The sequence below is a fragment of the Branchiostoma lanceolatum genome, chromosome 3 (assembly GCF_035083965.1).
Source record: "Branchiostoma lanceolatum isolate klBraLanc5 chromosome 3, klBraLanc5.hap2, whole genome shotgun sequence".
Lineage (NCBI taxonomy): Eukaryota > Metazoa > Chordata > Leptocardii > Amphioxiformes > Branchiostomatidae > Branchiostoma > Branchiostoma lanceolatum.
Window position 1 is genome coordinate 19093990 of NC_089724.1, and position 12316 is coordinate 19106305.

The window sequence follows — 12316 nt, forward strand, 5'->3', positions numbered from 1 at the left end:
ATTCATTTTCGTTATGGCAACAACTTCCAAGAGGAACGGAAAAAATGGAGTATATTTCCTCTAAAGAGAATTCAATATGACAAACACACCAATGTTCTGTGCTAGACCTTTATGATCGTTTATTTGCGTAAATATTACATACATTGAGTCGGTCTGTATTGGTTCAATGTTCATCTCTCCATGATTTCTATACTGTTGTCATACAGCCCTGATATCTGATCCTTTGGTCGATATTTATAGATATGGCAGAATTGTTCACATGGGTGTTCACATGATGCCCTCTCGGAGAGGAGTCACCTCCTACAAGTGCTTAGTCACGTACCGGAATATCATCACCGTGTCAGCCCCGCGGATTTACCGGGCTGTGTTTGCTGTGTACACATGTCTCATGTACAGCCTGGTTCTGTCAGGGACAACACGACGCGCCAGTTGTTAACTTTTCACATGGGACATCTCCCAGTAAAGGTCACCAGACTTGTAATCAGTCGACAGAGACGTGACAGAAATCTGTGCCGAAGTCTCAGCGCGGGGTGTTATACTGCAGGTGTCCCCCTGTGACGCGAGGTGACGTCACCTGTGTAACCAAACACCTTGCCGTTGTTTCACCTGAGAGTTCCCACGCATGACGTCACCCAGGTATACCCAGGGCAAAATAGGTGGTAACGGGAAACGCCCAGTTTGAATTAGCGATTCTGACGTTTGGTCGATTAGTCGTGTACATGGTTCCCGTCCTGTACTGTTTAATGACAGGTACCTTACCTGTGTTCTCAGGGTGAAAACAATATCCACACCTGTAACCTCTCACCTGCCGACCCCGGCCGTTTGACGTGTAATTTTATCCGGGCCGTCACGTCGTTACAATCGTTGGTCCTTCTTTTCACATTAATTTGAACTTTGTGGTCCCTTTGGAAGGAAGTCATTGTGTCTGCGCCGGCTTCATTGTTCACGCACGTCACCTCACGGGTCAACTGTGCCCAATTGCAAGGCGTGTTTTGAACACAGAGGCCCCTGCCTGCAGTTTCGCAGTCAGAACTGGTTTTTCTAGTCGTTTGCCCTCCAATATGTTAATCCCGAGTCCGAGCCACGTATCTCCTTTCTCCAAGATGGCAGACGTCGGTGACAACATACCGTCTGAAGAGGCGGACCAGGGGGTTGTTCTGGACGGGGATGCGGTCGCCGAGGGCCCGAAGGACGAGGCAGGCCCTACGGAAGCCATAGAGTCCCAGACGGAACCAACTGACCCACCTGTTAGGCAACAGGAGGGAGATTTATCAACACCAACAAACGGCGAGTGCTTGGGACAGGAATTATCTGCCGTCCATGAAAACAACGATGCCTCTCCGCAAGTGCCGGTAGTATCAGGCATCAATTTGAGCCCTGAGACAAGTAATGACAAGCTTACTGACACGGCTATCCCACAAACAACTGGAACAAGCAGTGAAAAGACCAACAGCGAGACAACAGTCATGAACACACCTAATGTAAGCCTACCCGCGGACTCATCTGCCACAGGTTTAATAGCCTCGGGTGATTCTAAGCCCGACCAGGCGCCACCAGGTTTGAACGATACTGCAACTCCAAACGTCAAAACGCCAGAAATCACGACCAGTAATGGACAGGGGCCCGTCACTAGCACCCCTGACGCGGCGAAGTCGGCCGGTACACCTGGCCAAGGGTTTAAGATTCCTACCAAGACAAACGGCCTGTCCTCGGCATCAAACCATTCAGCCACCCCGAACTTGAAACCCGCCGGTACACCCACCCACCGCCGTGTGGCTTCTTATTCAGGAGACCCGTCAAAAAGTCTGTCAGCAGCCGCCAGGGAGCAGGGCTTCCTCGTCTGTCAGATCTGTTCTCGCCTTTTCAACAAGCCCAAATTACTAGACTGTCTGCACACATTTTGTCTTGAGTGCCTGCGAAAACAAGTGCCCGCGGGGGCTACAAAATTCGCCTGTCCAACCTGCGACGAGGCAGCGTCATTGGAAGGGAAGGAGAAGGGAGTGGACGACCTCAGGGATGACGTTTTCATGGACGGGTTGGCAGAGGCGTTTAAACATCAACAAGGGTTAAAGGAGACCAAGGACATTGCTGCAGATATCATGTCTTCCGTCTGTAACATCTGCCCTGAGAAGACACCTGCCGCCTCACACTGCGTCCAATGTTCAGACTTCCTCTGCCAGGAGTGCTCCAATATCCACCATCGTACTAAATACACCAAGGCACACCGAGTCCTCAGTCTCAAGGACTTCAAGTTTCTCCGTCACGAGGAAAATTACCAACAGCGAGCTCGGCAGATGGTCGCGTGTCCAAAACACGACGGGGAATATTTGAAGTTCTTCTGCGATAGCTGCCAAGTCCCGGTCTGCTTACTGGGGCTGTTTGACGAACACAAAGACCACAAGTACTCCCAAATGAAAGACATCGTTTCGAAGACAAAGATGGTCATAGAAACATTCCTCCGGTCCACAAACGATCAGATCCGAGCGTTCGAAACCGCCATGAGCGTAGTGGCAGAGGTAGAAAAGGACAAGAAAAAACAGAGGGAAGATGCCGAGAGGGAGATCATGGAAAGGGTGGAGCTGTTCACGAAGTCTATCCTGGACTACAAGGACGGTCTGCTCAGCGATCTGGACATGATGTTTACACAGGAGAGGGTAGAACTGTCCACGGAGAGGGAGAAGTTGGAATTCCAGGTCGCTAAGCTGAGGTCGAGCTGTGAGTTCACAGAAAAGCTCCTCAAATATGGGACCCAGGTACGATGTTCCTTTTCTCTTTGTTTCGTATTACCAGTAGCAAAGCTGTCGAAGGGAAACACTATGTCCTGTTTTGGTACGAACCAGGTCAACTGTGAAGCTACTGACTACCTGGTGTGTTTATTGAAGTATTTTTGTACAGATTGTATCCTCCCACAGAAAAGGAAATGGTACTGGCAGGGAAAAGTAGATTTGCAGGGGAAAGTACCTCGATTTTCTTTACTCCTTCCTATACATGTAGCCTACATGGGAAATGTGGATGTTATTTTTTTGCATTTCCCCTTCCATATATCATGTTCATAAGTACAGTATTTGCAGTAATAGCACTCGGCTCTACCTATCTGATACCTGTGGTATAAATCACGTACGGGGAGAATTGGTCTCTTCATAATGTTCAATAATCTGAGATGATTGTTCTCTTGTCATGGGCTGGATTGAATAATTGATCAGAAGGATCCGCCATCTCAATGTGAGCAATCACTGGGGATTCTATGAATCTAATTTGACGGAATGTGAACTGCTATAACTCTCTTGACTTGCATGTAAAACAATTTTATCTTGTTCTTTTACAGACCGAAGTGGTTGACTACCAGGATCACGTGACCAACCGATTGAACCAGCTGTCGTGTCTCGTTCCCAGGCAGACGGTGGGCGACATCGACGCCATCAGGGCCACGAAACTCAAGTTCATCACCGAGGACGCAGACGTGCAGTATATCGTGCAAAAGGTTCGTTAACGGTATTTTTGATCGTTTGATAATTTGTCAACACAATCACAGGAGAACTAGGATTTTTCTTCTTTAAAACGTGACACTGACTACGAAATGTTGTGTCCGAACACCACAGCTTGGCTACATAGAAAACCAGGCTCCCGACATCCTGAACTTGTCCATGGAGGGCCGGAAGTCCAGCCTGGGCGACATCCTGGAGACGTCAGACGGCCTGAAGGTCGGCGGCCTGGCGGACGGAGAGGAGGACGAGGGAGTGGACCCGGGGGTGTCTGGCAGAGCCAGGCTAATGTTGGAGTTTGGCGGGAAGGGTGAGAAATCATTTTCTTTTGGAAGAAAAACTTTCTTTCATGTAACTTAATATCAAAAGTACTGTGGTGGTAAATAGAAGATGGCCGTACTAACTTGATAACGACCCAATGTCTTGTGTTATTTCATGGCTGAATATTTGACACTTTGCCATCCCAGGAGATGACGATGGACACTTCATGGCGCCTGCGGGTGTACAGGTCACTGCAGATGGAGACTTTGTGGTCGCTGACTCGGACTCAAGACGTCTACAGGTCAGAGCTATAAACAAACAAACAAACAACAATACACAGATGGACAGACAGAAAGAAAGACAGACAAACATAACGTTGAGCAAAGTCAGTTCATCAACTTCTGAATCGTAGTGCTCAGTCCTTACTAATGTGATCTGATCTACGTTAAGTCAACATAAACCATCACGAAGTATGGACATAACCTTGTCCTGTGTATGTACCAGGTGTTTGACGGAAGCGGGAAGTTCAAGTACAAGATCAAGACGTCCATGTACCCGCGGAACGTCGCCATCACTCAGGACAACATCTTCATCGTCAGCGGGAACCTGCACGGGGAGGGGAAGGTGCAGATGTTAACTCCGACAGGTGAGGACGGCAAAGTTGTGATTTGTATTTAGCGGACAGGTATGGTGTATGCAGTGATATGCATTCACTCTAACACAAGTTCTTGCTGAACTTCAGTCTCAAGTAACCATGGAGCTGTATCTTTGTACTTTTACATGGAATTTCTCCCTACTTTCAAGATTACATTCCTTCCCATTTATACATATACTTTTTTCTTAATTGACATTTTCCTAGGTCATAAGCTGCTATATAGTTTTTGTGTGCGCATGTATTAGTGCCCTTTGTCTGTTTTTGAACTCATATTTTCTTGGATTGATGTTGATTGATATCGTATAGTTGCACTACCTTTTCATTCATTTGTTTGTACATCATTAACTCAACCAATCAATCAATCAATTCATTGATTAAATCCTCCACCCAGGAAGCTTCCTTGGCGAGTTCGGTACTGAGGGGCAGTTTGAGTACGCGTACGGGCTGGTGGTGGATAAGAACGGGCGGATTGTGGTGACGGACGTCCACAAGCACCGCGTCAGCATCCACCTGCCGGACGGGCGCCTCATCCACCAGTTCGGAGTGTAGGTTATCGTTATGTTGTCTTATCGGTCGCCTCGAAAGTCAGACTGGGACTGAGCTGCAAGTTTGAGTTAATTCAGATCCACAATAAGCTTCCATGAAAAGCTGCTCTCCCTGTGGCCAGGCAGACTAGTTGTCGGGCACTCAAAAATCACCCTCTCGGTGCTATATATGTGACAGAGTGAACGTACTCAGCATCACTGATCGTTGAAAATCTCCAGATTTGTTATGGTTATATACAAGGAGAGCCCAGCACAGTACAGTCGTCTCCTTTTCCTTCTTCTTTCTATTAGTCTCAAAATTCCTGATCTTCTGCAAGACTAGTAAAGGGTCGGCCATATGATAAATAACGTGTCAGTAACCCAGCAGTATATCTGAGATATAGTGCCATTTCTTTACCCACTTGTCCATTTTGTAAATTTTTACGACATCAGAAAACAACCATTTCCTTATCGATTCTCCATCTAGGTTTGGAAATGAAGACCACCATTTCAACAAACCGTACAACGTCGCCATTAACGCCAAGAACAACATCTTGGTCTCCGATAAACACAACCAGTGTGTCAAGATGTTCGACTCGCGAGGGACCTTCCTCAAAAAGGTGGGTTAAAATTCACATAGTGTGTAAGAAACTAAAACGCATATATGGCAAGATTGTCAAATGAAACCAATATTGCCATAGCAATTCTCAGAAACGAAGTAATCGTAATAGTTACCAATGCAAATATTCATTGGAGCTCTTCATATTATCAGTTTTGGATCTCTAACATATGGAAAGACATTACAATTCAAACCACTATCATGGGGGCTTATAGTAATAACCATATGTAGTGACGTTAAAAAGTGTTATCCATTATTACAGGTGGGACGAGACGGGACGAAAGACAACAACCTTGTCTTCCCGTACGGCCTTTGTGTGGACGCCACAGACGACATCATCGTGGCCGACAGCACGCCCTACCCCGTCAAACTGTTCGACTGTGAGGGGAAGTTCCGGGAGTACCTCATCATCAGCGACGAGCCGCAGCAAGGGCCAAGGGCACTCTGCATTACTCCTGAAGGTCGCCTGGTGGTGTCTGAGCGAGATAAACAGGTCGTGAGGGTTTACAGTTTATCATAAGGTGCTGACACAGCGAACAAAATCGTCACGGGCTATGGCTCGGTATGTTTGCCGAAAATAAGAAAGATGTTTAGGGACATGTTATAACGTTCTGATGAATTTTTCATTACTATTTTTAACGAAATATGATGGTGACGGTATATTATGGAAAATTTAAAGATATCGATATCAATATTCAAGACATGTGAATTGTTGCGACTTAACATTTTATATCTACGGGTTTATGTAAATCGTTAGAGTCTATAGACCTAACACAAATAAGATCACTGAGAAAGCTGTTATCCAAAGTATCGTATATGTATGTAGTTTGACACAGTTGGAAAGTTGCGCTCAGTAACGGTTGAGAGTTATGTAAACATTGAGAATATTGTTTTGCCGCGGAGATTAGTGAACTATGATGCCGGCGGAATGAGAGGTACTGTGTTCTTAAGAAGGGCTGTGGGGTGTTTTGTTTGGGTACGAGTTTACGGTGCAATTGAGAATCAGTTCAGTAGTTTTCTCAGTTCTGTTAACCCCCACCGGTGACCCTTTCTGCTCTACTCTTAGACTTCATTATGTAGCAGCGTTACAACTTTCAATGCAGTATAACGTTAACCTTCGCTTGTCACAAAGTCAGGCATAATTCTTTATGTATATGCCGTTTTATGGGTGCTAGACATATATCGACGTTTTGTACATGGAATATTGACAGGCAGGCTGTATCGGCAGACTGTATCGGCGTCAGTGGGCATCCAGCCAAAATAGCAATTTAATAGAGTTAGGTGAAAGAGCGGCAATGTTTTACAAATGTGTCACAGATGGTAGCTGATGTGAAGACGGCCAGGATTCAACGTTACAAACATCGCTTTAGTAGGACTTAAAACTTTAAAACTACTCAAGATGTTGTGTTAGATACTTGTTAAAATTCAGGTCTAGCCAACGTGTATAAGTCGGTAAACACAACCCTTAATATCTATAACATGTCAAACGTTACTATTCATAGTCACGTTTCTATGTGTGAGGTTTAATTTCAAAGGTGAAAGGCGTGGGTGCTGCTATGTTTATGGAGGTATTAAAGTTGACAAAGAAAAGGCGTCTTGTTTTTCTTTCTACTCATCATGAGTCACAACGAGGCTGTGTCTAGACTTACAATCCTAGGTACGTGCCCAGCGAGGTGGGAGGGGGGCAGTGTGCAGGGCAGGTCGATGTGGATTAATTTAACGGCCATCACAGCTCAGTGGGATTGTCTGCATAAGGACGCATTACGTAGGGCGGCCATGGACGAGGAAACATGAGAATGAAATGGCCGGCCTTCAGCATACAGGTATTTCTTTACAAACGTTTTCTAATATTAACGTTTATTGTCCTGTAATCACAATTTTGTACTCTCACCTTGTTATGCACTGTTTTTATCAGCGTACAGTGGTAAACAGTATACGGATCGGATGCAGCGGGTTTCCATTAAGAGTCTTGGTAATAGATACATGATATTGTTCATCTAATGTTATACGTCGCAGCAACGTTAACGTTAGCGTCATACATTACAGTGCATACATATGTAATGCATACGTGCCAGCTTTCTAATGTTTCATGGCGTAGGTGTCTAGACTTTGCTCACATCGCACGAAGTTTACTGTAACGTTATCAGATTATGATCTGTTTGGTGATCCTGGTTCGGCCTAATGTGCTAGAAATAGAATCTACTATTTCAGGGGACGGGGGAATCAAATGGTAAAAAAGAAGGCCATAAATGAACCCAAAAAAAGATAAAACAAAAGAAAAACATTTGTAGTATCAAAACAAGCTTCGAAATCTGAGTTCTTTCCCTGAAATGCAAAGGAAACATGGTGTGTTTCAAGAGACTGACTTCTTTTTTCTCTTGTCGAAAGCATTCAAGCAGATTGATACGTTACATGTTTTTTTCTGTCCTGACTAGGTCCCAATCTCGTTGATCTTGTTCCGTGTGTGACCGTTCACTCGAACGAAATTCATCCCGGGTCGGCAAACACTTGCCGTGTGATCCTGCTCGCGACAGGAATGTCCGCCTTATTTCGGCACCTAACTGCACAAGCCCTTGTAGAGAATTACCTGGTTCTCTTCCAAATTCAATACATCGGGCTTTGGATGAAGTGAAACAACTCTATAGGAAATCGTAACGTTGCCAACTAAAGCTAACACGGCGCAAAGAACACTTATTTAACATAACAGCAGGCTGTTATCATGAGAACGTTCCTCCCTTCAGCAAACAAGTTTGCCCGTCGTGACCTCTTACCTACGGTAACAATCACATGACGACACCTGAGACCACTAGTTGATTACGATGGCGGCTAACGGAACCACGTCCCCGTCGTCTCTGCACGTCTGGGACACAAAGGACAACTTTCTAGTCTGTCAACTGTGCTCTGAGATCTACACCAACCCGAAGCTGTTGCCGTGTCTTCATACTTTCTGTGAAGATTGTTTGGAGAGATTTGCCTCTGTGGACGTGGACACCGTGGAGTGTCCCGTGTGCCGAATGAACCACACTATCCCAGACTTGGGTGTAGCTGGATTTGAAGATAACGGATTTGTGGCGAGTTTGTGCGAGACTTTGTCTGCAAAGGACGCGGACACCAGAGACAGGGAGGTACCGTGTTCGGTGTGCGGGGACGATGAGGACGGGGAGGTACTGTCGGTGTCCCACTGTATCGAGTGCGGGGACAACCTGTGTCCGGACTGCGCCTTCGCCCACCCCCGGACAAAGTTCACCCGAGGTCACCATGTCGTGTCCCTCTCTGAGCTATTGTTCGTCAGGAACAAAGGTAAACTTGACGAACGAAGGAAAGATATCGATCAAAATTTCGACACGGAAGCCCCGAAATACCGAGCCGCGAGCGAGCGCAGTCTCAGCAAGGTCAAAGGTTTCCTGGAGACCGCTAGTAAGAAGATTCCGTCCTACGAGACTTCCATCAGAAAGTTAACAGAATCAGAGACACAGAAGGCGCGACAGAGAACCGAGGTTTCCGAACAGATTGCAGAAACCACCAGAAAATATATCTCCGCTGTGGAAGAACAAAAGAGATTCCTTCTGTCCGAACTTGAGACTATTTACGAGCGAGAAAAGTTGGACATTGAATCTGAGAAAGATTCTCTGAAACTGGACTTAGTCCGGCTGCGCAGCACCTGTGACTTCACGGAAAAACTTCTGCGGTATGGCAGCGACTTGGAGGTCATTCAGTACCAGAACAGACTGATTGAGAACCTACAGGATGTTGGGAACCTCGAGCCGAGGGACGATATCATCGAGGGGCTGGTCGGGTCCGAGCTCATGTTCGTGACGGAGGACGCGGACGTGCAGTACGTCCTACAGAAGATGGGTCAGCTGGAGACGCGCCTGAGGGACGACACCACCTCCGTGTCCGAGGCAGACGCGAACAGCGCGGACGAGCTGGACGACGTGGACAGACCCATCCTGAGGAAGGACGACATTGACGTCATGCGGCTGGACAGTCTGACCAAAAGTACAGACGACGAGAACGACCAGCCCGAGCGCAGAGACTCCATGACGCACGCCAAGACCACCAAGCGACTCGTGCTGGACTTCGGCAACGACGGGGAGGGGGAGGGGCAATTCCTGGCGCCGGAGGGGGTCCTGTTCACGGGCGATGGGGACATCATCGTTCTGGACTCTGTACAGAAAACCATGCAAGTGTTTGGACTGGAGGGTGAGTTCAAGTCCAGGGTCAAACTCCCGGTCTATCCACGTGACGTCGTCTGGACTAAGGAGGGTAAGCAGAAGTCGTTAAATCTTTCATTTATACAAAAGAGAACATGATTAGCCTGTAGATATGTATGTATGCGCTGGTCGTCCAGCCAAACTCACACTTTTCTTGTGCTACAAAGAAAGCTTCTGAGAACCACAAAGTTTCCTTGCTGTACTTAAGTCTACGTACGATAGCCCTACCAAACACTCTATGTACATGTTACATGTCCTACATTGCAAATACATAGGGTCTGGTGTGGATAATATTACCCACGCAATATAGTACAATAAACACAACACAACAAATCACAACACAACACAACAAATCACAACACAACACAACAAATCACAACACAACACAACACAGCAAATAACAACACAGCACAACACAACACAACATGGGGCTTAAGGTTGACACGTGCACTGTCATCCCGTCATCTTAAGGGAACCTGGCGATGACCGGGAACATGCACGGCCAGGGGTGTGTGGTGATCATGGACCCGGAGGGGCGGGAGCTGAGGCGGTTCGACGCGGACGGGAAGCTGGAGTTCGTGCACGGGATCGCGGTGGACTCGCACGGCCGCTTCATTCTCACCGATGTTAGAAAGGTAATAAATCATAATCCGCAACGTTTTAGCTGAGTACTGATACTTGTAATGATACCCGTCGACAAATATGGAATATTACAAAGTAAAGCTAATCACTTTATGACTGATGAGAACAGCGTAAGTCAATAGAAAGTCAAATTTGCTTTTCCCCTTTGTAACAAATGAACTTTGCACAACAAAATACTTCACCGCCCCCACTGCCAACTCTCCTGTCCCCATCGGGTAAACCTGTGTTTATTTATCTTACAGCACAAGGTGACCATCCATTCGCCAGAGGGCGCGCTTGTTCACCAGTTCGGTAAATACGGGAACGACACCTACTCCTTCAACAAGCCACATTACGTCACCGTCAACAGTAGGGACGAACTTATCGTCTGCGACAGGTCAGACTGCACTCATGTTTTTCTACTCATCTTTTTACTGTCGGTTCCTGTTCCTCATTTCCACGGAAGTGTTTACAAATACAATCATTGGCCTATTGTTCATCATCTTGCAGGAAATGTTTTGTGTTTTTACCAAACTTCCTGTTTTGTCATGTTTCCATTTGTGTCATTTGTTCTCATCTATTTTAGTCCCGTGGTAAAAGGCATTTCTCTACTTTGGATGAAATGACTTCTTTATTATCTTCACTTTAAATGCATCGCACTTTATCTCTGTCTTTCGTAATGTTCATACAGAGGGAACCATTACGTCAAAGTGTATGACTACCAAGGCAAGTTCCTCCGCAAGTTCGGCGGCTGCGGGAACGAAGTCAGCAACTTCATCTACCCGTACGGCGCATGCGTCCTGACCTCGGGGGACAACCTGGACGACATCGTGGTGTGCGACAGCGGACACAACATGGTGAAGATCTTCCACTCGGACGGCAACTTCCACCGCTACGTCCTCACGCAGGACGACGGGCTCACGTGTCCCAAGACTGTGGCGCTGCGGGAAGAACACAACCAACTCGTCCTGACCGAGAGGGACAGGTGCTACGTCAAAGTGTACAAGCTGGAGGACTGATGAGCAACAGACTGTTGAATGAATGAATGATATGCATGTGTCTCTATATGATTCATGCTAAGGTTATTTGTTGTAATAAGATTATCAATAGAGGGAATGATGCTATGAAGTTACATTTGTCATCTGATAAACGTTTGACCACCAACTTTCTTTACCACTTGAGAAATATTTAACAATCCGTGCAGTAAAGACTGAAAACTGGCAGCCTGACTAGTATGTATCAAAATACCATCATGCTTATGCTTTTGCACCTCTCAATGGAATTATGTGTCACAGTGTATAACGTTATGCAAATTGAATCGATGACGAAAGACTTTAAAACGGTTGATTTGGGACACGGTACTCATTGAGAAATCTTACACGGTTGCAGACAATATTGTTATCGACGACTGCCACAATACATGCGCAAGTTGTGACCAAAACCTAATAGTAGTAAGACATACTGTTCAACGTTACAGAATCACTATATATGTTCTGTTCAGCATAAAAGTCACTCGAAGTCGTGAAATCTTCCAATATATATCCTGCTGAATTAACTTTGTCATCATCAGGAGTGGTTTCATAGAAAGAAACGTTGATAAAAACATGATCTGCGCACAACTATTTTCTACGTTCCATTTATAATGTGTTTTTAATTCAAATATGAGCTATATCTAATTTTGATACAAGCAAATGATTAAACAGATATGTGTTGCAATAAAGACATTAAGCCTGTCTTGTGGAAATGATGGTTAGAATCCTACGTGGATGCTGAATGTGATGATTTGATTGTTGCCAATAAAAGCTCCAGATTGTGGCGTAGTCTTGTACTTATTATGACTTGTTTAACACGTACCGTTCCCGTTTAATGCAGATAAGTACAATGTACTGATCAAAGTCTCTTTTCAAATTAGAATAGGACTAGGATACATTATGGACAAG

At 45.8% G+C, this 12316-nt stretch overlaps 2 protein-coding genes across 4 annotated transcripts; both read left to right on the forward strand.

Annotated features, from left to right (window-relative positions):
• The first annotated feature begins 112 nt into the window (after positions 1 to 112).
• On the forward strand, positions 113 to 7131 carry LOC136430843 (tripartite motif-containing protein 2-like). Its single transcript, XM_066421878.1, has 8 exons — positions 113 to 2753; positions 3326 to 3481; positions 3600 to 3792; positions 3950 to 4044; positions 4248 to 4389; positions 4790 to 4943; positions 5410 to 5542; positions 5804 to 7131. Exons 1-8 carry the CDS (start codon positions 1062 to 1064, stop codon positions 6059 to 6061), a joined length of 2823 nt encoding a protein of 940 aa, XP_066277975.1. The 5' UTR covers positions 113 to 1061; the 3' UTR covers positions 6062 to 7131.
• A 107-nt stretch (positions 7132 to 7238) lies between these two features.
• On the forward strand, positions 7239 to 12191 carry LOC136430844 (tripartite motif-containing protein 2-like). Of its 3 annotated transcripts, none has more exons than XM_066421881.1 (5): positions 7239 to 7364; positions 7977 to 9807; positions 10227 to 10390; positions 10640 to 10773; positions 11068 to 12191. In XM_066421881.1, the coding sequence occupies exons 2-5, from the start codon at positions 8361 to 8363 to the stop codon at positions 11393 to 11395; spliced, it is 2073 nt and encodes a 690-aa protein (XP_066277978.1). In that variant the 5' UTR covers positions 7239 to 7364; positions 7977 to 8360; the 3' UTR covers positions 11396 to 12191. The 3 variants fall into 3 exon arrangements, with proteins under 3 accessions (XP_066277978.1, XP_066277980.1, XP_066277979.1); XM_066421883.1 differs by having other exon boundaries at positions 8283 to 9807; XM_066421882.1 differs by lacking the exon at positions 7239 to 7364 and having other exon boundaries at positions 7834 to 9807.
• Positions 12192 to 12316: the final 125 nt, after the last annotated feature.

Excerpts from the sequence above, each read along its gene's own strand:
- LOC136430843 (XM_066421878.1), top strand. The coding sequence starts at position 1,062 with ATGTTAATCCCGAGTCCGAGCCACGTATCTCCTTTCTCCAAGATGGCA. Across the intron at positions 2,754-3,325 it reads TCCTCAAATATGGGACCCAG|ACCGAAGTGGTTGACTACCA; the intron begins GTACGATGTTCC and ends GTTCTTTTACAG. Across the intron at positions 3,793-3,949 it reads GTTGGAGTTTGGCGGGAAGG|GAGATGACGATGGACACTTC; the intron begins GTGAGAAATCAT and ends TTGCCATCCCAG.
- LOC136430844 (XM_066421881.1), top strand. The coding sequence starts at position 8,361 with ATGGCGGCTAACGGAACCACGTCCCCGTCGTCTCTGCACGTCTGGGAC. Across the intron at positions 10,391-10,639 it reads TTCTCACCGATGTTAGAAAG|CACAAGGTGACCATCCATTC; the intron begins GTAATAAATCAT and ends TTTATCTTACAG. Across the intron at positions 10,774-11,067 it reads GAACTTATCGTCTGCGACAG|AGGGAACCATTACGTCAAAG; the intron begins GTCAGACTGCAC and ends ATGTTCATACAG.